This window comes from Anolis carolinensis, chromosome 4, assembly GCF_035594765.1.
Source record: "Anolis carolinensis isolate JA03-04 chromosome 4, rAnoCar3.1.pri, whole genome shotgun sequence".
Taxonomy (NCBI): Eukaryota; Metazoa; Chordata; class Lepidosauria; order Squamata; family Dactyloidae; genus Anolis; species Anolis carolinensis.
In genome coordinates, this window is record NC_085844.1 from 200,211,193 (window position 1) to 200,238,142 (window position 26,950).

At 39.9% G+C, this 26,950-nt stretch overlaps 2 protein-coding genes across 4 annotated transcripts in view; both read right to left on the reverse strand.

Moving 5' to 3' along the window:
- nucks1 (nuclear casein kinase and cyclin dependent kinase substrate 1) overlaps positions 1–12,800 on the reverse strand; it is a 36,537-nt gene extending 23,737 nt beyond the window's left edge. For 2 of the 3 annotated variants that reach the window (XM_008115649.3, XM_062978576.1), the window contains exon 1: positions 12,557–12,799. In XM_008115649.3, the coding sequence (XP_008113856.1) occupies positions 12,557–12,573 (17 nt within the window). In that variant the 5' untranslated portion in view covers positions 12,574–12,799. Of the gene's footprint in view, positions 1–12,556 lie in introns of all 3 variants that reach the window. The other variant, XM_062978577.1, reaches the window with a different exon arrangement.
- A 6,079-nt stretch (positions 12,801–18,879) lies between these two features.
- The window catches only part of rab29 (RAB29, member RAS oncogene family), a 28,344-nt gene continuing 20,273 nt past the window's right edge, over positions 18,880–26,950 (reverse strand). Inside the window, exons 4-5 of the mRNA XM_003224019.4 lie at positions 25,701–25,822; positions 18,880–24,827 (exon numbers count right to left, since the gene is read on the reverse strand). Of these exons, the coding sequence (XP_003224067.2) occupies positions 24,701–24,827; positions 25,701–25,822 (249 nt within the window). The 3' untranslated portion in view covers positions 18,880–24,700. The remainder of the gene's footprint in view (positions 24,828–25,700; positions 25,823–26,950) is intronic.

A 26,950-nucleotide genomic window follows, 5' to 3' on the forward strand; every position in this document is an offset into this window, starting at 1 on the left:
TTGTAGACATTAGTCATGAACCAAACTACTAGTATTTCAACTTTTTACCTAAGTGGGGATTCACGAAGTTGAGTGAATTTAAATGTCATTTAATTTTACTCAGCCAAAAGTGATTACATAGGTCAACTCCAGCTGGGTCTAATAATTAGGATTTACGTTAAATACTTCACATTCATTTCCAGTTCCCAACAAAGTGCCAACATATCTCAGTATCATAAGATGCTGTAAATAAATGTCCCTAGCAGAACCTATAAAAGCACTGAGTTGATTTGTCAGGACTCTTTCTGCAAAAGTATAAATTTGAACAATCCTATGCTACATGCATTCAATTATGATATACTTGGGGGGGGGGGGGAAGCAAAGCATACTTACTTTCAGCTCAAAACACAACAGGAAACTTGACTAATCTTTAGAGAACATTGTTTTAATACCTACATAAAAGAACTAAAGTGACACAGCTGGAGTGGACTTTGAATGAAATAGGCTGTATTTAAGTCTACCTTCATCCACTGACTGAACTGGAGGACTTAGGTCAAACTGTTATCTTGATCTAATCTACCTTAGTACGGTAGCAAAAAAAACCCAGAAGCTTAAAACTCATGGGAAGATGGAAGGGCTAGCAATAGGACAAGATTGGGTTGGCATTAAGTTGGTATCAAGTTTCTGCCCCCCCTTCCTACTGATATAGCAAACACCGACAGCTTGCCCAGTTTCAAAGCTGTAACATCCATCAGCCCCAATCACACAGTCCCCTCCATAACTCCGTGTAATTTCAACATATACCGTGTTTCCCTGAAAATAAGACCTAGTAGAGGTTTTGCTGAATTGCTAAATATAAGGACTCCCCTGAAAGTAAGACCTAGCAAAGCTCACCCTGGTAGCCGGAAACTGCAATACTGTCCCTGCTGTGCAAGTGGTCCAGGAACTGCTGTGGGAGAGCATTAGTCTCCAAACAGTGTGTGGGAGCCAGGTACTTTACAGCCCTTATTTTTTGTGGCCCTGTGTTTGAGTCTGGCATGCAGTATATAATACTGCGCAGTATATAAATGTTCAGGGTTTTTTGTTCAACAATAAATGTGAATTTTACTTCATAAGACATCCCCTGAAAATAAGACCTAGCGCATCTTTGGGAGCAAAAATTAATATAAGACACTGTCTTATTTTCAGGGAAACAGGTTATATCTATTAATAAAGATAAGTAGATGTGCTAAACTGGGGTAACCATATCTGCGCTCATACAGTTCAACACATATCTCCTGGAAACCTAAAACACTACTATGTGCCTGAGGGGTTTCCTGCTTCCTACCTACTGTGAGATTGGGGCCATCAAGAAAGGGCAATGCCAACATGTGAAGTTAAAGCCATCATGTACATGTAAAGTAGTCTTCCAGCTGCCTGAGGGGGTCCAGAGATGAGCTGCTGTCAAACATCAGCACACAGATTAACTCTGTATCTTTCATTTAATTGTTTAATTACTAGAGGTGTGTATTTTTGTTAATCCTCATAAATTGTATCAAATTTGTTAAATTCATACTTACAAGGTGATATCCGACACCCAGGCATGGCTTGTGCCAAAATCTTAAGAATCGAAACTTACCCAATACCTTGTTTGCATTTTATAAATCTTGGAAGTTTCCCAAAGGGCGTTGTGTCCTTATGTCAAGAGGATAGGGAAAATGAGGAGGGCCTGAGGTAAGCGCCCAGGGGCCCACAAATCTTAGTTTGCCCATGCCTGGATGGCCATCTGTCAGGAAAGTTTTAATGGTGCCTTCAGCCTGGAAGAAGGGAGTTGGACTAAATGGCCCTTGGGGGTCCCCCTCCAACTCTAGGACTATATGAAAATGTAGATATTCATACAGTTAATATTGGTTTTTATATAAGAGACATTCAATGAGCTAGCTGTTGTGGCTTTAAAAAAACACATTTTTGTCAAAAAATTTAAAAATCCCTAAAATTCAGTCTGAAAGAAATAAACCTCTGTTCCTGTTGCCTTCAAACCTGGTTTGTGTCTTGAATCTGGCTCATTGGCAGTAGTGAAGCACACCTGGCTAGAATCCACTTTTCACAGTTGAAATCACGCTTCACAACTGTTCTTCCAATTTGCACCACTTCTTATGTGTATATCACTTCACAGCAAAGTTGAGGCATTTAGCATTAAATGCCTTTTCAGAAGAGAATCATATGCCTATTTTCCCCTTAGGTCTTCTGCACATATTGGGGGAGGTGAGAATGCAAAGGAGAAAAAGGCATTTGTGGCTTATTCATGTGGCACTGAAATCAGTTCTGAGAAACTAGCATCGAACTGGGCTCATCCACAATACCTAAAACTGCAATATTCCTTAAGAAAACAATTCCAGTGTTGTTTGCAAGTAACTACATTGTCTCAGCAAGGCTTACAAGTAAAACAAGGGACAGTTAAAGCTGCAAGAAACTGAAACTTGGATCTTCTGAGTTATCAATTTTCAATAATTTATTCTGAAAATTATTTATTAAAACGTTGGGGGCCTAGTGACTTCTTCCTAATTAAAAACAATCTAAAATCCCAAATATGTATAATTTAAAATTATTTCTACACTTGCATTTTAAATATGCTTTTAGACAGACTATTAGGAATTGTGGGAGTTGAAGTTCAAAATACCTGGAGGACCGATGTTTGCCCATGCCCAGTCTAGACTGTTTAAATTGGGGTTTTTTAAACTACATAAGCTGACTTTATGGTAAATACTGCAGTGATCTTATGATATTGGGTGTAATATAATTATTTAATTAATAATTAAAGTACTATGTGTCAACCTATGCATGCATTATATTGAGAATATATCAAATGACAATTTTATGAAGTATGTGTGTATGATGTATCTCTTGTAACTCAGTAATACTGGTCATTGCTGCCATAAAATAATTAATATACAAAACTGATGGATGACTGCAGGCTAAATTAGATCTTACCAAAAGACTGGAGATCGTGTATCCAAGACCTTACCCATTTAAAATACTTAATTTCAATCCAATTCTAAAAGCCATACTCAAATAGGTACAGTAGAGTCTCACTTATCCAACATAAACGGGCCGGCAGAATGTTGGATAAGCAAATATGTTGGATAATAAGGAGAGATTAAGGAGAAGCCTATTAAACATCAAATTAGGTTATGATTTTACAAATTAAGCACCAAAACATCATGTTATACAACAAATTTGACAGAAAAAGTAGTTCAGTATGCAGTAATGCTACGTAGTAATTACTGTATTTACGAATTTAGCACCAAAATATCATGATGTATTGAAAACATCTATATATATAAAAGAGTGATGGCATCACGGCAATTCACAAAGCAACAAAAGTACAGGCCCCCCAACCTCAAAATTTGACAACACAACCCATCATCCACGCCTCAAGGTTGATACAACAAAAAGAAAAGAAAAATAAAGTCCTAATTAGAGGGAGAGCAATAATTTTTTTTATCCAATTGCTGCCAGTTTAGAGGGCTAATCTCTGCCCACTTGGTTGCCTAGCAACCAAGGGACAGCCAGGTTTCAGTTAGGGGACAGGCAGATTTAGGCCTTACTTAGACTTCTTCCACAGATTATCTAATTTGCACTGGATTATATGGCAGTGTAGACTCAAGGCCCTTCAACACAGCTATATAACCCATTTATAATCTTATATTATCTGCTTTGCACTGGATTATCTTGACTCCGCACTACCATATAATCCACTTCAGTGTGCATTTTATACAGCTGTGAAGAAGGGACCTCAGATAATCCAGTTCTGAGCAGATAATATAAGATTAGAAATATACAGTAGAGTCTCACTTATCCAACGTAACCAGGCCGGCAGGATAAGTGAATATGTTGGATAATAAGAAGGGATTCAGGAAAAGCCAATTAAACATCAAATTAGGTAATCGTTATACAAATTAAGCACCAAAACATCATATTATACAACAAATTTGACAGAAAAAGTAGTTCCATGTGCAGTAATGCTATGTAGTATTTACAGTAGAGTCTCACTTATCCAACACTCGCTTATCCAACGTTCTGGATTATCCAACGCATTTTTGTAGTCAATGCTTTCAATATATTGTGGTATTTTGGTGCTAAATTCATAAATACAGTAATTACTATATAGCATTACTGTGTACTGAACTACTTTTTCTGACAAATTTGTTGTCTAACATGATGTTTTGGTGCTTAATTTGTAAAATCATAACTTAATTTGATGTTTAATAGGGTTATCCTTAATTCCTCATTATCCAACATATTCGCTTATCCAACGTTCTGCCGGCCCGTTTATGTTGGATAAGTGAGACTCTACTGTACTGTATTTACAAATTTACCACTAAAATATCACAATGAATTTAAAACACTGACTACAAAAACATTGATTATGAAAAGGCAGACTGCGTTGGATATTCCAGAACATTGTATAAGCGAATGTTGGATAAGTGAGATTCTTCTTTAATATGAAATAATTACTGGGCTACAACATCACTCTGAAAACAAGGGTATTCCAGACAGGAAACAATCAGGGCCAGCTAACATCTCCCAACAAAGTATTCCCATCATCAAAGTCTGGAAAATCCTCTGTTTTCTCAGGGCCACAGACAGTAGAAGCACATAAAATATCGCAAACAACACCACTCTGAAAACAAGGGAATTCCAGACAGGAAACAATCAGGGCCAGCTAACACCTCCCAACAAAAAATTCACTCAGGGAGGAAACAGCCAGGCTTTAAAGCTGCAAGGCCATTACATCCTAATCATTTTTCCTAATTGCAGCATTCATACTTGCCTCCAACAAACAAAAAAACCAATCAGAAATATTGTATATTCACAACCTTTAGGAAATAATATCCCCTGATGGCGCAGCGTGTTAAAGCGCTGAGCTGCTGAACTTCTGGACTGAAAGGCCACAGGTTTGAATTGGGGGAGCGGAGAGAGCCCCCACTGTTAGCTCCAGCTTCTGCCAACCCAGAAGTTCGAAAACATGCAAATGTGAGTGCATCAATAGGTACTGCTCCGGCGGGAAGGTAACGCCACTCCATGTAGTCATCCCACATGACCTTGGAGGAGTCTACAGACAACGCCGGCTCTTCGGCTTAGAAATGGAGAGTCAGACACAACTTTACTTAATGTCTGGGGAAAACCTTTACCCTTGACCTTAACTACCACCAATTCCTCAATACTTTATTTCCCATACCACTATACTTCGCCACAGCAACGCGTGGCCGGGCACAGCTAGTTGACTATAAAAATGTGTTGGATAATCCAGAAAGTTGGATAAGCGAATGTTGGATAAGTGAGACTCTACTGTAATTGCATTTAACAGCCAAAAAAATAAAGACAGTATTCAACAGGTGGGCCTCCTCTACTTTAACAATCCACATTCTGCAGAAAGCGCAAACTGAGACAGGGGCTTTAAGATCATAAATATAAAAGAGCAAGTGGGAGCCCATAGACAAAAACAATCACATACACCACCTACGGAAAATACAGAAAGTTAGTTCTTTGACCCTAGCGGCATGAGGAGACATGAGATGATGGCCCATGAAAAAGAAAGTCTTAATGTTAATGAAGTGGCTTAATATTACTCATGTTTAATTGAAACTATGCACCAAACGTTTGTTGATTTTGTGATTTAACATTATTCATGCTTACTTGAAACTAAGGAGCCCCCGCTGACCGAAAGGATCAATCCGGGGAGCAGGGTGAGCTCCCATCTGTCAGCTCTAGCTCCCCATGCAGGGACATGAGAAGCCTCCCACAGGATGGTAAAACATCAAAATATATGGGCATCCCCTAGCCAACGTCCTTGCAAACGGCCAATTCTCTCACACCAGAAGCGACTTGTGCTCCTGACACAAAAAAAAAACCCTGAAACTAAGTCCCAATGGTTATTCTCAACTAGATTAACCTACTGAATCAAAGAGAAGTTAGCAAGGCAACACTTATGCATATTCCATTAATAAAATGGATACAGCTCGAACTGAAAGAAAGAACTAACCCCCATCATAGTCACAGGCCCTACCTCTGAAACAATGTGCAGTTGCATTGTTAAACATATTATTGTACCTTCTATCTGGGTTTTAAAAACACAATATTAAAAAGGTTTGCATGGCATGATGACATGTCTTTTAAAAAGGGAAACTCATTATCAAGCTTGTTGGCCCAGGTTATGATTTCCATATACCATTCATGGAAAGAAACCTGTTCCGCAAAGCATATTGTACAGACAGGAATCAGGTCACATGAGACATTAATTTATTATATTTTTCACTCAGTGGAGATATGCAATCAACTCCTAAAACACACACTTTTAACAAGAGAGAAATAATTTTTCCTGTATAAGTTTAAACATCTTTGCTTGATGAAGAGGTCACTGAAGCTTTGAAAGTGTGCATGATGTATATTCTGCATATTGTCTTAGTTAGCTAATAAAAGTATGGCTTTTTGTTGCTTTCTGCACTGGAATATGTTTTCCCGTTTCAGCAAAGCAGTTTTATCATTATTACTAGGAATACAAATTCCTAGAATATTTTCTTTCTATATACTACTACATACACTATTTACTTCCTTCAGAAAATACAGCACCTAAGAAACAAATGAAGATAAGGAGAAAGAAACTTTATCAGAGAAAGCAAGACCTCTCCGAACATGAAGTGGATGTCAAACCATCAACATCTTAATCACCTTCCTACTCTTCCCCTCCACAATCCCTCCCTCCCCTTACCTACCTAACCTCGTCCTTTACTTCTTCCCACCCCTCCCCATCCCCAGCAATCCCTATTCCCCGTCAACCCAATCCCCTTCCCCCATATCCAGCCCGACCCCTCCATACCTTTCTTTTTATGTATGTAAATAAAGCAATAAACAATATTTTTTTTAAAAGAAGAAAATACAGCACCTAAACAACTTCCTTGGAAAGAAAGTGGAGTGGGAATTTGAACAGCAATTTTGGGGGGGGGGGGGGGGAGGAAGTCACAGTGAAGGAAGCAGAACACACAGTAAACAGAACCAAAAAGAAGGCTCCAACACAGAAACAAAGAAGGCTATACAGTGAAAAGGAATTAAATGATATAACAGCACTAGAGTGGACATATAAGAATGGTAGATTTAAAGGACAGGAAGCAAAGCCTACGTGCAAATAAAAAGGTAGAACATTTCTGGAGAGGAATGATGAGTGTCTGCTTCTAGTAAAAGGTAAAGGTTTTCACCTAACATTAAGTCCAGTCATGTCAGACTCTGGGGGACATTTCCATTTATAAGCCAAAGAGCCGGCGTTGTCCATAGACGCCTCCAAGGTCATGTGGCCGGCATGACTGCATGGAGCGCCGTTACCTTCCCACCGGAGCGGTACCTATTGATCTACTCACATATAGTTTTATCACATACAAAATAGATCTAAAAGCTAGCCCTTTTAGAGATCCACATCTTTGAAGGCACTTCCCCGGGCTGTAAGAACTTGCATGAAGAGAAACAGTAACATGTAGAATTGCTTACAGGTAGGAGTAGTAGTAACAGCTTCACCTGACATGAATGAAAGAACTGGCAGGCAATACTTCACTAGCTTTCGGAAAAGTCTGTTTTGCTTCTACTGGTGTCATTGTCTTATTTCACCATCTCTTTTCTGCCTCTGCACCTCCAGCCAACCCACGGTTCTGTGCCCACCTTTTACTTCACCCATAATATCAATCTCAGCTATGACACAATTTTCTCAAAAACTGTATCACTGACAGAGCTCATGCAAAGACTTACTGTTAACACTACCACTCAGCTCACTGAAAGCTCGCATGCTGATCATTTCTCTTTCTTTCTCTTGCCTTTTGGGCAATTCCTTGTGCTCAGATACACTGAGCCTTAAGCATTAAGTTATGTTAGAAAAAGTGCTTGGTACTTTCCAGAAACCTAATTCCAAACTCTTGAAACAAGTTAAAATTTCTCTTCCAATTCTTCTGGCTCCAATAATGATGTTTATGTACAGTGGCCTAGGGAAGCTACATGAGAGATTTGAAGAAGCACCCAGAAACAGCACAACTCTTAATGAGGAACATGCTATGCTGGTTTGGCCATGCATGCTGGTAGAAAAACCACTCAAATAAACCCATTACTTCCCTTTCCCACTAGAATGAAGGCAGAGCCTGATGCGACAGTTAAGAAGCTCCTGGTCTAGAATTGTCTTTGCAAGCTTACTAGCTCTATGATTGAACTGAATGGGCTGAAGAAGACTACACCCCTCTGGTTTCTTACAGAAGTAAATAGGCTAGGTTTCTCTGACTGTGTGCCTGAGGTGTTCTTGGTGCCTTGGCTGTACAATACCCAAAGGTGGACATGAAAATAATTGTCAATAAAGACCCACCAAAAAAGAGAAGGCTTCTACGCACGCGCACACACACACACACACGAAAATCCACCAATTTTACGTCCACTGGAGAGCAATGGTTACATCACTTACTTTCATCCTCACCTACCTCGTTAGGACAATTATGTCCTTAATTACAGACATGTTGAGCACCTTGGAGAATTGGCTTAGAACATAATAAACATCCAAATATAAACACCTATACTTGAATTCATCACTGCAAGCTCCTTGCTGGCCAAGGCAGCATGGTGCAATAGTAGGAGATCCAGGGTCAAGCCCTTAGTAGACCAATAAACTCATCATCAAACACTCTCTTCTCTCCACCTTATGAATCTCATAAGATTGCTGTGTAAACAAAATGGACAGGAGAGAGCTATCACACACACTATCATGCCTGAAGGAAAAATGGCATATAGTTACAAATAATTAACTGAGAGGCCTTCCTTCAAGCACATGTGGAAAGAAAAGATGACAATGCTTGTTTTTTCTAAAGAATTTGCCACTGCAAACACCAGATTTCTTGCACTAAAGATAGTAAATGTGTGCATCTACACCAAAAAACAGTACAAATGCAATGTGTGTGCATGTGCCTTCAAGTTGCCTGTGGACATCCTGACCCCATGAATTTCATGTTTTTAAGCTGCATCCACACTGTAGAATTTACACCATACTACACTTTTAAAAAGTAGGCACAGAGTGTACATATCATTTTAAAGCCTGGCTGAGGATTTCAAATGCCCCTCCCTAAAAACTAGTAGGATGCGCACTCTACTCCAGATATGGGCTTTTAGGAATTGTGGAAGTTACTGTCCAAAACACCCGGAGGGCCAAAGTTTGCCCATGTCTGCTCTTCACCTTACTCTTTAAAGCAGCGGTTCCCAACCTGTGGGCTGAGAATGAAAATCCGATTTGCAAACCTCCTTCCTCTTTATTTATTTTATTAATTTTATTTCTGAAGAGCACAGCTCTAAATTATTAAAGATGGTTTTCTATGGGCATGCAGATGCTGACTACTGGATGGCATATATTCTGTATCCGAAACTAGAGCTGAAGTGGTTTATCCAATGCAATTTTCTGAATCAGCACCCTAAATAACCAAATCAAATCTAAAGTTGACCAAAAACCAATTCGTAACCCTTTTGGTACTAATGTTGGAGAGTGGTCCCTGATCAAAGTAGTTCCTGTTCAAGTGAGTCCTGTCAAAAAAAAAAGTTGAAAACCACTGCTTTAAAACAGTGTGGTGAGGCAACTGCCACGGCTCAATGCTATGGAATCATGATGGCGATCATCTTCTCTGGTGCCTTACTAAACTACAACTCCAGGATTCCATAGCAGTTAAAGTTAATCATAAAATCCTAGAATTGGAAAGGACCCCAAAGGTCATGCAGTCCAACCCCATTCGGAGATGAAAGATCACACCATCAAAACCCTCCGACAGATGACAATTTAAAAACCTCTAGAGAAGCACTCCTAGGCACTACTGCCTCACACCTCTCACCATTTACAGCAGGCATGGACAAACTTTGGCCCTCCAGGCATTTTGGGGAAAAGCAAGAGGCCTGAGGCTGTTAGGAATTGTGGGAATTGAAGTCCAAAACACCTGGAGGGCCCAAGTTTGCCCATACATCTACTGAGTGTATTTAATGATCTTTGGTACTAAAAACACAACGAAGACCACAATTGTTTGACATAAAAAAATGTACTGTGTTTGGACTTCATTTCTGTGATAGAAATAAGAGTTTGATGAGACCTATAAACCTTTACCAATCTATTGTTAATCACCCGAGGATCTGTCAGTAGATTTCAGTCTACTATGTGTTGTTACTTACTATACCTGGTGTTGTGGGCTCGTGGAAGAGGCCTAGTGATAGAGAAGAAATCTGCCCATGCCTGGTCTATAGTGTAAAGACAGACCCCTAGGAATGGAGTCCCAGTGGGTCTGTTAGGAATTGTGGGAGTTGAAGTCCAAAACGCACAGATGACCGAAGTTTGCCCATGCCTAATCTACACTGTAGACCAGTGGTTCCCAACCTGTGATCCGTGGACCACCAGTGGTCCCCAAGAACTAAAATATCGTCTGAGGCCTCAGTTTCTACACTGTTGCAACAAGAGCAACTGGTCTCATGAAAAATTCTTATAGTGCCGAGGCAACAAGGACTTTGGGAGGGGAGAGGCTGACTACCCACGAAAGGTGTGACAACAAGCTTCCTGGCTGCTGCCTCTTCTCTTCCTCCCTCCCTTAAGCGAAACCATTCCATGTGGTGCCTGGAAGAGGAGACGCCTAGGCATCTTAGTTTTTAGGAATATTCCTGGGGTTATTTGGGATGCTGATTCAGAAAATTGCATTGGATAGACTATTAGATTAGATATGGATAGACTATCTAGATGATTAAATATGGTTTTCTTTAGGCGAGCAGATTGTGACTACTGGATGGCATATGTTCTGTATCAGAAACAAGACTAGACTGCTACAGCGCACTCTACATGGGGCTGCTTTTGAAGACGGTCTGGAAACCAAAACTGGTGCAAAGGTCGACAGCCAGGTTGCTAACGAGAGCTAATGTAGGGAGCGGACAATGCTGCTACTAAAACAGCTCCACTGGCTGCTGTTAGGTTTCCGGTCCCAATTCAAAGTGCAGATTATTACCTACAAAGCCCTACAGGTTGGGCCCTGCCTACCTTTGCAACTGCATTTCCCCCTATGAACCAGCAAGATCTGCCGGGGAGGCCCTTCTCTGGCTCCCGCCACCATCACAAGCAGAGTTTCTGGGGACGAGAGAGGGGGCCTTCTCAGTGGTGGCTCCCCGGCTCTGGAACTCCCTTCCCAGGGAGATTAGGCTAGCACCCACTCTGTCCACCTTTCTCTGGGACCTCAAAACCTGGATGTTCCAGTATGTGTTTGAGAATGCTTAGGCCCCTATCTATGAATGTCCATCCAAAACTGGCCATTACAATGAACTCATCACTTTACCCCAGTCCAGGCACTTTTTGCACAAGCTCATGTCCAGCCCTCTCCCAATTTCTATCTTGCCTACGTTATCCCTGGTTCTGGGTATTGATGTTTGTTTTGATTCATTTTAATTGTTTTTATATTCTGTTTTTAGTTGTTTAATCAGATTGTTATATGTGTATTATGTTTTTAAATGTTTCTAGTTTGTAAACTTTGTTGTACTGGGCTTGTTCCCACTTGTAAGCCGCCCCGAGTCCCTCCGGGAAGATAGTGGCAGGATATAAAAATAAAATTATTATTATCATCATCATTTTTATTATAGAGCTAATGTGGTCTACTCAATGCAATTTTCTGAATCAGCACCCCAAACAACCAAACGGAATCTAAAGTTGACCAAAAGCTAATTCATAACCCTTTTGGTACGAATGTTGGCCTTCGGGGAGATGGTGGCGGGATATAAAAATAAAGATTATTATTATTGAGTTGATGTCGTCTATCCAATGCAATTGTCTGAATCAACACTCCAAATAACGAATCTAAAATTGACCAAAAACAAATTCGTAACCCATTTGGTACTAATATTGGAGAGTGGTCCCTGGTCAAAGTGGTCCCTAGTCAAAGAAAGGCTGGGAACCACTGATGTAGACGGGTCCTTAGGCATGCTGCCTCATCACACTAGAGCATGAATCCACTTTAAATCCGGTTTCTGCCTCCTGCAGAATTCTGGGGTTTGTAATTTGGCGAGTCCGCGGACCTGTATGGCTGAGCTGTTTAACGCCCCCTCCCTAAGTGGATTTAAAGTGGATGCAAGCTCTAGTGTGATGACGTCCCATTGGAGTCCTAGCGGGGGCCTGGCCATGCCTTCCCGCCAGAGCGATACGAGACGAGGGAGGAATGCCTTGCGAGCGCGCTGGCTTCACCAAGGTTTGCTATGGAGGCCGCGGGCGGCCAATCCGCACAGGCGCCTTTCCCCGCATGGGGCTCCTCCTCGCAGCCTCGCCTCCCTTCGCTCTGCGCGGCCGATGTGCGCAGGAGGCCAGGCCCGCGCGCTCCCCTTTCCCGCCGCGGCCTGTGCTGGCGCTCACCTGAAGGGGCAGCACCGCACCCGCCATTAGGGACCCGCGGGGCGAGGGGAGCCAAAGCCCTTCTCCCCACGCCGCGTGCTTCCGCGCGCCCCCACAGGCCCGAGGAGAAGGAAGGCCTTTCCCTCCTGCTCTCCCTCCCTCCCTTCGCAGAAGACTACTCACCTGACGGGCCTAGACATCTTGCAGAGCGAGGCCCTGAGGGGCGTCTGAGGGGCCGGCGCCGCTCTCCTCTCTCTCTCTCGCTGTCCCTCGATCCCCGCCCGGCTCAGTGACTCCAGCCGCCGCCCCGCGCGCGCCCTTTCCGCCTGGCTCCCTTTTCTCCGTCAGCCGCCAACCGCTCGCTGCTCCCCCCTGCAAAATGGTCGCGCTTCGTCCAGCGGAGGGGATGCGCCGAGCTGAGAGGGGCGGCGCAACCTACTCGGCTGGCATCTCCTCCCTCCTGCTCCCATTGGCCGCCCGCCGGCCTCGCCACCTCCCATTGGTGCGTTCGAACCATCACGGAAGCGACGGCCCGCCCTCTCCTCGTCGAGGCGGGAGGAGTGAAAGGGAGCTCCTTCACTAAAGCTCATATGAGAGAGCTGGAGCCAACAAGCCAGAAGAAACCCCGCTCGGGTTTGGGGGCGGCAGATTCGCCACTCAAAATCCGCGCATGCGCAACCTCTGTATATCTATATGTGTGTGTGAGTTTTGCGTTAGGTTCCCCTTAGAGGGAGGAAGACGGAACCTTCCATACAAAAGGAACGAGCCATGCCACATGTGCCAAAATGGATCAGGAGGGGGATGAGGAGGAAGAAGCATTACAGCCCCAAATTGGTTGGCTTTGCACTCCTCCTTCCTGTTGGTTCTCCTGCTGCTTTCTCAGGATCCTTCCACACAGCCACATCACCCAGAAAATCAAGGCAGAAAATCCCAGTTCAAAGCAGATATTGTGGAATTTTCTGCCTTGATATTTTGGGTGATGTGGCTGTGTGGAAGGGGCCTCATTCATCCACACACATAGGATGGGTGGCACCTGGCTTGAAACAGTCCATCCTGCCCCCGGGCCTTAGTTTGCCCATGCCTGATCTAGTCCAATGGTTTCTTGACCATGTCCCATTATTATTATTATTATTGTGTTGTTGAAGGCTTTCATGGCTGGAATTACTGGGTTTCGGTGAGTTTTCCGGGCTGTATGGCCATGTTCCAGAAGCATTCTCTCCTGATCTTTCACACTTGCCTCAAACAGACAAGAGTTCTTTCTTCCAACCTGGACTTTCCACTGATATATAAACTCCACTTGCCTAGTTTCCAGCAGACCTCACAACCTCTGAGGATGCCTGCCATAGATGTGGGCAAAACATCAGGAGATAATTGCTTCTGGGACATGGCCGTACAGCCCGGAAAACTCACAGCAACCCAGTGATTGCAGCCATGAAAGCCTTTGACAACACACTCACACTGTATTCTGCTTTGATCAGACCTCACCGGGAATACTGTGTCCAGTACTGGGCACTACCATTCAAGAAAGATATTGACAAGCTAGACCACTGCTTTCCAAAGTCAGTGTTTTTTAATGTTATTATTATTACTATTATTACTACTACAAATCCGCTGACAGGTCTTAACAAGCAAGTGTTTGTATTGCTGGGAAGTGCAGATATATAAACCCCACTTGCCTAGTTTCCAACAGACTTCAGAACTTCTGAGGATGCCTGCCATAGATGTGGGTGAAATGTCAGGAGAAAATGCGTCTGGAACATGGCAATACAGCCTGGAAAACTCACAGCAACCTGGTCTTTTTCTCCTCCTTCAGAGACTAACTGCTTTTTTCTTATTCACCTTTATTTTCCTGGCTAATTCAATATTATTTCAAAGACTGCTTGGAAAATGGAAGATAAAAACAGGTTCAACCCAAATAGGCAGAGTGTTTTCCTCTCAAGCCCTGAGCTGCTACTTTTAGACCTCTTATCCCCAAAACTTCAAGGTCCTGTGGCACCTTAAACATTTCTAACAGGTTAAGCCTGAACTACACCAGATGCAAAGTGTTCCAGGTACAGACAACACACATAGCTTGGAATCGCTTTGGAGATACTGAGGTCAGAGGGAAAACTGAATGCATGTGTTGACATTTAAAATTACACCAGTAACATTTAAATTATGCTGATAACACACACATTCTGGCACTAGATAAACTAATCAACATATGCATTGGGATAAGAATACTATTGTACATAGTATATCTCAAAAGTATAGTTTGGAAATTGCCAATGGTTCCAATTCAGCAGTCTTTCTCTAATCTACCCTTGAAGTTTAGCAAAAACTACTTTAGCATTAATTGAGCGATGATCCTGAAACGTTTTCCTATGGATTTTGACTATTGCTCTTTCTGATGTTATGATAGGAAGACTAGAAGGGCATTTTTGAAACTGTCAGTAAAAAGAGCAAATTAATGAGCACTTAATGCTGTAGATGTCATTACTATCACTATAAGGAATAGTTCTATATTTAATATTCATGCTCTCCAGCCTCTTGTTGCTAGTGTGAGATGGTTAAGCAGAGGTGGAGGCCATACAAAATTGCTAGAAATGCCAAACAAACAAAAACCAGGGGCTCTACAACTTACTGATGAAAGTGAATTCTTGCTTTCAAGAGAACCAGATTGAAAAGCCCGTGTCCTATTGTTTTTGATCAGAAAATAAATCCTGGGAACCCTAATAGAGTGCACCTTTCTAGGAAACAAATTATACTTTCAAACAACATTTTGCCAAACTGCTCATCAAGAGACAGATGTTGAAATGCCTAGGCTCTATCCCATAATTGTACCTGGGGTTTTATCTATGTCTCCCTTGATCCCATTTAATCCCATTTGATATGGAAAGTTTGCAAAGACTAAAACTGGCATAGAAAGGAAAGGCTGACAACTAAATTAAGGATGATTGTTGAATTAAGATAAATCACCTGTTTATAATAATGAAAGGGAACTTGCAACACATGTACCAGCTCTCTCGAAATACTAGATCTCAGGATTACCTACCAACATTAACCAGTATGAGGTTTAGAACAGATAGAAGAAAATATTTTTTCAAGCAACACATAGTTAAACTTTGGAACTCTTTGCCACAACATGTAGTTAAGGCAGCCAACTTGGATAGTTTTAGCAAAGCTGTCTTGTTTTGGAATTCAGCATACAAGTTCTAAGTCAGTGTTATTGATAACACTGAATTTATACCCTGCGTTTCTGCTACAAGTAGAGCTCAAGACGGTTACCTCTGTATCTTTCACTTAAAATACTAACTTGAAATAAATTGCATAATGTTAAGAAAATGAGATTAGATGGGCAACTGGTATTGTTTTTGTAGATTACCATATAATTAAAGGAACGGTTGCTCCATATAATCAGAATAATAAAATATAACAGTTTCTCAAACTGTGCTGCTCCAAGATGTTTTGGACTTCAGCTCCCACAATTCCTAACAACTGGTAAGCTGGCTGGGATTTCTGGGAGCTGAAGTCCAAAACACCTGGAGGAGCACATATAGAGGTGGAAGAGACCACATGGGCCATCCATTCCAACCTCCTACCATGCAAAAAATAATAATAATAATAAAAAATCAAAGCACCCCTGACAGATGACCATCCAAACTTCTATTTAAAAGCCTCCAAAGAAGGAGCTTTCACCACACTCTGAGGTATAATAAATGTGTTTTAATTGTAATGATAAGAGATCTAGAATGCATTCACATGCCTGTTTTTAAAAAAATCTAAATGGACAACCTGTGCCAAGACTGTATTCAAGCCTTGAAGGCTACCTATGCCAGCAACAAGAAGCATAGACTTTCTATTTCCATAGATGATAATATGAGGATGGGGACTTTGCCAAATCTAGGAAAAATTGAAAGCAGCCAATGTTTACAGAATTCTGTGTCATGCCACTTTTTCAGCTGCTTTCATAATGTCCTAGTTTCTCTGTCCTCCTCAGAATACTTCAAAGTACTACACCTTGAGTCCCCTCGGGTGAGAAAGGTGGGGTAGAAATGCTGTAGATAGATAGATAGATAGATAGATAGATAGATAGATAGATAGATAGATAGATAGATAGAGTTCAGAAGTAGGTTATGCTCAGTTAACTTAGCAGAAAGAAAAGTGAAATCGCAGTTCCATAAGCCCCCAACATTTCACAGACAAAATGTATGATCAAGCAACATCAGGGTGTGGTCAAGGTGGCACAAGTTATTAATGAGGAAAAACAGATGAGGTGCTGCAGCATCTTGCTTTTGCCTAAACCTACGGTGGAGGGCAAGTTTTGCTCCCTGCCTAGAGCTGAGTTAATAGAGTACAAACTTTATGTACCTTGAACTCATCAAACTGATTCCCAGCATCCCTAGGCTGAACAGATAACAGTCCCACAGAGCATTACCTTTCACACTATAGACCATTCTGGAAGCCTTTAAGCAGGCTATGAATGCTTAATAAAAGAAACAAATACTGACAAAGAGTAACAAAATCTCAAACATGGAAATTGTATGACACAACTGAGAGGTTGTCCTGCTGATATGTCTGTCAGTATGTCTAGCACCAACTGCTGGGAGTGGTGAGTCTACCAAAAGGTGTTGAGCACAGAAAGCTTTCTCTATCCCAAGTCTACCTTCAAAGCCAGCAACTTCCTTTCATGCATCTGCCCTGCTCCATTTTTCTTGTGTTCTAGGATAATACTAATGGTACATGGTGTGTGCAAGTTGCTATAAACCCACAAAATGTGGTTTATTTTCATTTTCTAAACATTTGATTTGTTTCCATGAAGATTATATGTTGCTTTTCAGATGAAAACTTCCAAAGTGGTGCATAAAATCTGGAAATGAATGACTTTAAATAAAAAATAATTGATCCTTGGAAATGTTGCTTTTTTGGACTATATCTCTCCATATCCACTGGCCAACATGGTCAGTTGCTAACTTTTTCAAACTCTGAGATAAATACAGTAAAGCAAAAGAACATTTAAAATGACTAGGTAAACCCATCAGTCAAATGAACCGTTTTAATATGCTTTGGCAAATAAACTCCTCACTTGGCACTAAAAGACAAATTAACCAGATAGCATTAGGAAAGCTTCTCTGGGCACTGATTTCCAAAAATAGATTATTTTACCAAAGTCAAACCTAGTCAGGTGGAAAAGCAGTCCTGATAGCTCACATAAGCCTTTTGGGGAGACATTTTTTAAACAGACTGATGGTTTTGTGCCAGCAATAATAGAGTATTATTATCACACATATTATTGTCCTCTTGTAGCACTATGGCTGCCCTTCCTGCATCATTAGCACTGGATAGCAGATGCTCTCACCACAACACTAGGAGCCAAGGATGACTAAATTCAAATTACATTTTTAGTATTTAAGCTACTTGTTCACTCCTGTCAGAGATATTTACATGGTTATAGAACAAAGCAAGAGAGCAGTTGTTTAGAGATGCAAATAATCTGTGGATCACACAAAAGGTTTCCCACAACCAAGTGTTCAAACACCATGACAACATGTATGCATTAAGTATTAGTACAGTAGAGTCTCACTTATCCAAGCTAAACGGGCCGGCAGAAGCTTGGATAAGCGAATATCTTGGATAATAAGGAGGGATTAAGGAAAAGTCTATTAAACATCAAATTAGGCTATGATTTTACAAATTAAGCACCAAAACATCATGTTATACAACAAATTTGACAGGAAAAGTAGTTCAATACGCAGTCATGTTATGTTGTAATTACTGTACTTACGACTTTAGCACCAAAATATCAAGATATATTGAAAACATTGACTACAAAAATGGCTTGGATTATCCAGAGGCTTGGATAAGCGAGGCTTGGATAAGTGAGACTCTACTGTATATTATGTCATAATACTTCCTTCTAATTTACAGCAATTATGGATTCCTAATTGGAATCTACTATATGGAGAACCAAATGGCAACTACTATTCTTCCTTCAATTCATCTGTCTTTTTATCGAATCCAGCTGTATTACTGATGCTACGGTATCTGGTGGAAGATAGCTCTATAGCATTGCATGTTGCCTCCGATATGTCTAGGAGTAGAAGTATTTCTGTGTAATAGGATTACCCTCTCACCACCCCTTTTCCCTTTCCCTGAAGGATCAATCCTCCTGAATGGGTTTTGAATGGGTTTCCACAATATTCTGGAAGATCTTGATAGATTATTCCAAAGTGCTAATGAAGGATTTTAAACACTCAGAGACAAAGGTACATTTTTGCAACTATCTAATTCTAGCCATCCTTTTCAGTATAGTAGGCTCAACTAAACCACTATATGGATATGAATACCAGCCCAGATTTATATCAAGTCACAGTCAGTAAAAAGATCAGGGATGAGGATTGTGAGGCCTTCCAGCTGTTGTTGAACTGCAACTACATCTGGAAAGCTGCAGTAGTGGGTACAGAACCACAATTACTTCAAAGCATGAGATGAAAACTGCCCAAATGAGAAATCAAAAACTGCAAACATATCAAGAAATTTCATTTATTTATTGCATATGTCTGTTCATTATTTCAATACTGCATTGAATGGTGAATAGCACACCTAAAACCCCTCTTTTCTTTTAAATATAAAACAATATGTTAACATGGTAGTTAGAAGTAATGAATCTTAAAATTAGCTATATCTACAGGAAAAGCAATTGATATTCTGAATAAGCACCAATTCTTGAGGGGGAATTATCAGTTAAAATACTGATCATATGGGCGAAATACTGCCTATCCCTCCGAGAACCCCACAGAGTTGCTTGTGGAGTTGCAATGATATTAGGGGAAATTTGCAGACAGACAGGCATTATTTTAATGCGCCACTAGACACATTTTATGCAGTAGAAAAATAAAATGTACAGTAGGAAATAGATGTCGCTGCAGTTTGCAGCATAAGTTATAATTAGGGACAAAGTTATTTCTGAAAGCAAATAGATGAAATCAACACAGAAAATTAATCTTTCCATCTGCATAACTTTATGTTAATAATATACTATTAGGGCTTAATACATGACTGCTGCATCTGTGAGAAAAGAAGATATATCCATGAAGATATAGTCAACCCTCCACATTTGCGACTATAACTTTTGTAGATTTGATCATTTATGGATGTTATTAAAATATTCTCTTTAGGTCCTCCAGTGCAATTCTATGTTCATTTTCCAGTGGACATTGACCATAGCGTCATGCTCAAGGACTTAGAAATTCCCAGAGAAGTATTCTTACAGAATAAAAAAGGTAATTTAAAAATAATATTTATTGAAATTTATATATACTAGTAATAAACAAGAAACACTGTAACATTGGGATTTTTTTTATTCAGAGTTTTCCACTTTCATTGGGATTTTGTGGCCCTAACACCAGCAAATTAGGAGGACTGACTGTATTTCTAGCTGCTTTGGATCCAACTTCATTGTTGCTGGAATTGTAAACTACAGAGTACTCCTTTTGTACTATGGCTGTAGGGTTCACTAGCACCTAGAAAGAACAAGGTTTCATCACCAGATTTTGCTGTGAATTTAATTATGGCATAAACTATGTGAGCTCTGGTAAGGGCCATATCACAGCTCAGAGATAGTGCTAATGTGTCTTCGGTCAATGTCTCATTAATGTTGTCTCCATTTACTCCAATTCACTTTATGATACTGGGCAAAACATCACAAACTCATTGGGTTTAAAGGCTATTGGTTCAGGGTCTCTGCTCAATGCCAGAACTCCAGGAAAAACATCCCTCATCCAGTCTTCTGATTTCTTGTGTGGTAAGAAAAAACCTTAGAATAAACTCTGAGACAGATAGTTCTTAGCACTATCCATCAATTGTCCTCCCTTTATAAGCTGTATGCAGAATTGGAATGGAATTTTCATAAAGTTCTGTGGAGGACTGATAATACACACTAGCGAGCATGACATATCCCTGCACATGGAAATGACACAATTTTGAATATGCTGCTTTTAATCAAATTTTTAAAATATTTGTTATTATTCTCACTTAAATACTTTAAATAATACTAAAATGCCTTTCTGTGATGGCAGTATTGTTTGATTACTTTAACAGCATTTTTAAAGGGTGTCTGAAAAGTGTTTTAACAGGAAATAAAAGAATGAAGGTGGGAAGGAACACAACTTATAATGCTGCCTTTGCTCTTAATACAATATTTTATGTCAAAATGCCTTTTCATTTTTGTCACAAAGAAAAAAATTTCAAAGGACAAAATTACAGTGTAGTCCAGACTAAAATATTAATCTAAAACGTTGATAACAAGTTGACAAGCAGAAAGGTAATACGTTTAGATGCATGTGGTTTAGGTTCACCAGTACAATACATAATTGCAGATGTCAAAATCATACAAAAATTAACACTAAAGTAATGTATACCTAGATATTATATTCTATAGTATCGTTTAAAAATATTTTTACCCAGACTAATAAAAAACAGAAGTACCACATAGATTGGATGACAATTTTATGTTGATAGCCTGGCAAATATGATCAAACATAGAATAAATGTCACTGGGACATCCTTCCCTGTTCAACAATCCAATTTGGAAGTGTGTTTAACTGAATAATCAAATTCAGCAGCGTGTCTATGTCATACGGGCATGTGAAGGAGTGAACACACGGATAGTGGATTCTACAAGAATATGGCATCATTATGAAGTATCCTACACCAGGGGTCCCCAAACTAAGGCCCGCGGGCCAGATGCGGCCCTCCAAGGTCATTTACCTGGCTCCTGTTCTAAACTTTAGACTTAGAGTTGACCTAAGTCTACCTGGTTTTTGTAGGTCTCTTTGGTTACCTATGGTCTTATGAGATCATCTAGGTGGTCTTTGAAGGTCTCTTTACTTAGATACGGCCTTATGATACCATCTAGATGGCTTTTGAAGGTCACTTTCCTTACCTGTGGTCCTATGAGACCATCTAGATGGCCTTTGAGGGTCCCTTTCCTTACCTATGGTTTTAGGAGACTGTCTAGATGGCCTTTGGGGGCCCCTTTCCTTGCCTATGGTCTTATGAAATGAATCTAGATGGCCCTTGTGGGTCCCTTTCCTTACCGATGGTCTTATGAGACCATCTAGATCAGGGATCCCCAAACTAAAGCCTTCCAAGGTCATTTACCTAGCCTCTGTCCTAAACTTTAGACTTAGGGTTGACCTAAGTCTGAAACGACTTGAAGACACACAACAACAACAATCCTAATTTTGGACTATTTCATCATAGTCCAGCCGCCCAACAGTCTGAGGGAGCGTGAACCGGCCCTCCACTTAAAAAGTTTGAGGACCCCTGTCCTACATCATGTCATGATTTATTTGGTAGTGAGGTTGAAAACTCTTCTGCCCATTTTCCTTCTGCCTGAATGTACTAATAGGATAGACAGGAAACTTTTATACAGACATGACCATGTACAGAGGCCTATATATAACGTACACGGCATTTATGACCTAAGAAACATTTAATTGGCCCTCTGCTTGCAGCTACCAGATGGGTTTTCCTTGCATACTAAAGGAAATGGAGGACAATCTCCAATGACAAAAAACATGCCATTTGGATCCATCTTTACTTATATGGCTTTCACTTAATCTGCAACAAACTCCACAGGATTTGAGAGGTTTTAATGATAAGTAATGAAGGGGTGCCATAATCTGTAAAGGTGTTTCTTTGGAGATGCATAAAATTTAAAAGCCTACACAATCAGTCCTTGAAACCAAGTAATAAATTCCACTTTGACAAAGAGTTTAGTGGCAAAAATTTTCAAAGAACTCAGGACCAAAACACATATGTAGGGAGGGAGGGAAGAGAGAGAGAGAAATACAACACTTCTTTTGCAAAGAACTATCTTAATTATAAAACTCTTGTGATGTTGTGTTTTATATTTTGTATTGTAGCTGGTCCTAACAAAGTAATCTTTTAGGAAGCCAGCTGTTTGCCTAGCTGCCAGGACTTTTAAATGTTTATCACACGTTTTTTGTGTTTTTACTTTTTGGGAATAAAACCTTGTGAATTATTAGAAAGGCTCAAAAACAGGCACTGTGTGAAAAGGTAATGTGCATGAGTTCCCAAGTGTCACAGATGCATCCCCACACCCAGGTAACACAGATTAGTAACTTGGGTTGTCTCCCAAAACCCAAGTGGAATGCATTTGATTCTTTACTACAGAAAGTAGTTTTGCTGCCCTGATAGAGATCAGTGTTGTGTTAGAGATGCTCTTGGAATGATCTGAAAAATGTGTTCAAAGGTGCTTTCTTCCAGTTACTGAGTAGAAATTTCTGCCAGACAGACTCTGTGCTGTAGAATACTTTACAAAAGGATGGAACAAAAGGCAAGACCTACCATTACTGTATATACCAGGTTTTACAAATGACAGTATCATAAAGACTGTCTAGATTATATGTGGATAAGTGAATTTTTCTAGACAGCTCTTATTTAACTCCTTTCCTAAACACTTTTTATTGATTCAGGAAAATGTGTACCTCATTCACACAGAACCAACCTGAGATTAATTTTCTTGTGTCTCACTTCAAATAATCAAAAGAGATGTTTATGTACAACTCACAGTTGAGTTCTACAATACTGTTTATCTATAGACGGAAATTAGGATAATATAGAGATGCCCCTTTAAAAAAGGTTCAGCTTAAATTTCTCAATGCTTTGCATTTTTACAGCATTTTTCAGATACATCAGAAAAAATCAGTGACAGTCTTCAATCACCTTTAAAAATACTGGTGATCAACAAAAGTTACTGTCATTTAAAATTTCATCCAAACCAAAAGTGATTCTACTTCCCCATCCAGTGCACATAACTTTACTTAGCAGCAGTTGTTCAATATCCTATATTTTATTATTATTTTATATTATAATATAAACCCACAACACTTATATTACATGGGGAAGGTTAATGGACAAATTATTAGTATCCTTTCTAGTTTGTTCAAAAAAACAGTAAAGAGTTATTTGTTTATCTGGCAAACATGCACCGCAGTCTAAGATGATCTGCAACATTATCTGGTACCTATTTGCAGCTACCATGAAAGTTTTCCTTGGATACTAATAGAGACTAATGTTCATACCTTTAAAGGTCATTTTTAACCAGTCTCCCAACTACTTTCTAAATTGTCAAGCACATAAGTATCTCATTCATCCACAGTATATTTTTCCCATAAGAATTCACCCCTTAACTTTTTATTTTAAAATGACAATTAAAAATTCAGACACCTCAATGCATTTCACCATCCTGCTATTTCAACCCTCCTGAATTATGAAGTGGCCCACTTTAAAAACAAATGAAATTAAAGTATAATTGTCCTTATTCCAGAAAAAAAACACAAGTCTTTCACTTGTCATAACATTAAAATAGGAAAATATCTGCTATCAAAGGGATGCAGGGAAAATTTAACTCTTGCTTTTTGTCCCTGCTGGGCCTCTGATTCTGTGTTTCCCCCTCAGATCACTAAAACTGGTGGGTGGGCTTTCAGGCAGCATTGCATAATGGCAATCTAGACCCACACAGTAGGACAGCTGAGAGGAAGTAATTCATCAGCATTCGAAAGAGGCAAATTAGATGCTGTGAAGGAAAGGACTATAAAAAACAAAGAACACAGTTGGTGCTCTGCTAAGGTGCATCAATGCAAAACAGTTTACAGCTTTCGCTTCAATTCAGTGCTGGGTTCTCTGATAAAATGGCACCAGGAAAAGGAACAATTGTGCGACCCACATAAAAACATGGACACAAAAAAGGCCAGAGTTCAATTTAAAACTTGCAGTCTTTGGCAAGAGAGAAAGGCACATACAAAAGTGGCAATAGGCTTCCCATGGCAAGAAATTGCACCTTCACGTGAGTTGTGGTGAAAGATTTCTGCAGCTGGGTTACAGCTCGAAGCACATTTCTAGAGATGATAAATCAAAGGCAGTCTGGTTCAAAACACATGTGCGTGCACATTAGTCACATATTAATTCGGCTTTGCTTTAGGATTGCTGAAAGTTTCCTATAGGAACGTCTTCTGCCATAACATCTTGGATTAACAGGAGTGGAGACTTTCCCCTCAACTGCAATGGAAGCAGCAATGAGCAGAATATAATTCCTTTTTGACTTTACCAAGGTTGCAGTGTTGAATGGCGTATACTGCTGGACCACATCAGAAGAACAAAGAAAGTGGTTTCAATTATATCTGCTAGTTTCAAGGACTTCTTTCTCCTTCACTGCTCACAAATGTGTAAAGAAAACTTGCTTTGACTCTGTAAAAAAAATTAGACATATTTATCTGAAAAGTACCCTTGATCTCTGATCAGATGCAGAAGCCCATGCAATTAGCAGCATCCCCAATTGGACGTAGTTGCATCTTTTAGATTGATGTAGTCTCCCTGCCCTGAAAGAGAGATCTCTTTGTCACTCAGCAATGTTGTCGTTGTTATCATCATCTTCTCAATAAGGACCCTAAGGAGAAAAAGAATTCAATTACAAAAGGAAAACCTCACAGCACTCATTTAGCAGCACTCCAAGAGAGGCTATCTATGACCTTACCGTTGCAACCACTCTAGCCCGGATTTTCTCTATACATGTATACAGCACTGTATGATTACTGAAATGTGCACAGTACTGTTAGTGCTATATCATTTATGTCTGAGCATAAAGTGAAGGATGACAGATATGATATACAACTCTGAAGTTGCTCTTTGCAAAAAGCATGGCTTCTTGGGAATATGAGTTGTATTTTTGAGTGTTGGGATGAGAGATCCAGATTCGTGTTTACACTGAACCCTAAAATTCAAGGCATGACCTTGGGCCACTCGCATTTTGTCAAACAGCTATACTTTGCAAAATTGTGGTGAGGATGATATGCAGAAGATTAGAGCCATATACATGTCCTTCAGCTCATTAGAAGAGAGATCAGATATTAAGAATACTTGAAGGAACTCAACAACAATAACAACAATATAAACCAAAAAGCACCCAAAATAGGTTCCATGCACTCAGATAAAAAAAATTTGTTATACTTTGTTGAATTTGATTTATAGAAGGTATAAGGGTCTTTCATCACCAAAACTGAAACATTTATAATGCACCATTTCCTCACCATCGCCCAAGACTATGGTAATCTTGTTAAAACCAAGCTGATGCCAAGATCCTGACGTCAGCCTCATTCCAAATGCAGCCACATCCTAGCCTGAATATCACATCAAAATGAAATGTTCTCATCTCCTTTAAATACATAAACAATGATATTAATCTATCACATATGAACAACAGCACATGCACAGAGGCCTACATGCATATGAAGAAATGTTCAACTATTTTAATTTTGCTTACCTCATGGACTCATTTATATTCTTATTTTCCTTGACAGAAGTTTCAGTCCATCCAGTGAATCCATTCTCTTTGCTGAATCGATCAATTTCTTCTCTAGTCACAGACCAAGGATAAAGGTCACACTGCAAAAGAGAACCCAGGAACATTTAAATCTGCTTTTTAAAAGTACCAATAGATGAATTCATTTCTTTTTCCTCCATGTTAATAAATCTTCATATGCCAAGACAGGTTAGCTAGAAGGCAATGCTTTTATTTCTTTAGCATTCCACCTTTTCCCCTTAACTGGAGATCAAAGTGGCTTACAAAAATTAAAACAAATTTAGATAAAAATAAATTAATTGTACAGTGTATTGCCCATTTCTGCAGTTCCCAAAAGGATGTCAAACAAAAGTATTATCACTAAATACACAACAAGGAGCTTCCCTTCTTTTTATATATGCTATAACTCTTATGTCAAGGTGTATTGTTGTATCAGCCAGGTAATTCATTGGATATGAATGTCTGTTTCGCCTGTGATACAAACAACCTTTCTCTTACTCATAGGAACAAAAGAGCAGCCATCCTAGATGAGGCCAATGGCTTATCTCATCCTGCATTCTGTTCACATGGTAGACAAACAGATGCCTTGAGGAAGCTCAGAAGCAGAAGATGAGGGGAGCACTGCCTGCTGATTCATGTTCTCTGGCTGCTGGAGTTGATAGATGCCTCTGACAACTCTGACCTTGGAGGAAATATGCAGCCACCATGGCGGGTAGTTATTGACAGGACTTATCCTTCACAAATGTGTCTAACCCTCTTTTAAAGTTATCCAAGTTGGTGGTCATAATCCCATCTAATGGTAATGAAATCCTACAGTTTAAAGATAGCCTATATGAAGAAGTTCTGTCTTCATACATTTTTAAAAAATTAAATACAAGACATACTATTTTTTGTTTGGTTTAAAGAGCAGCTCAACACAACTGTTGTCCTAAAGTTCATTTTGTCCTAAATTTAGAACCATTCTAACATTATTAGAGAAAGACAGGAAGAAATATTTATCCACTGAGATGAAAGAACTAGGTAACTTTATGAATAATACATTTTTTCCCTATGCTTTTTTTTTGGAGGGGGGGTATTGGAAATGCCCACTTTTTGTGTAATGTTTTGAGGCAGAATGCTTGGCGCTATGATCACAGGCCAAATATGATTGCCTTCCAAGTGTAGGGTCCTGATGGTGGGTTCATAGGTGACTGTAGAGACCCATTCTTGAT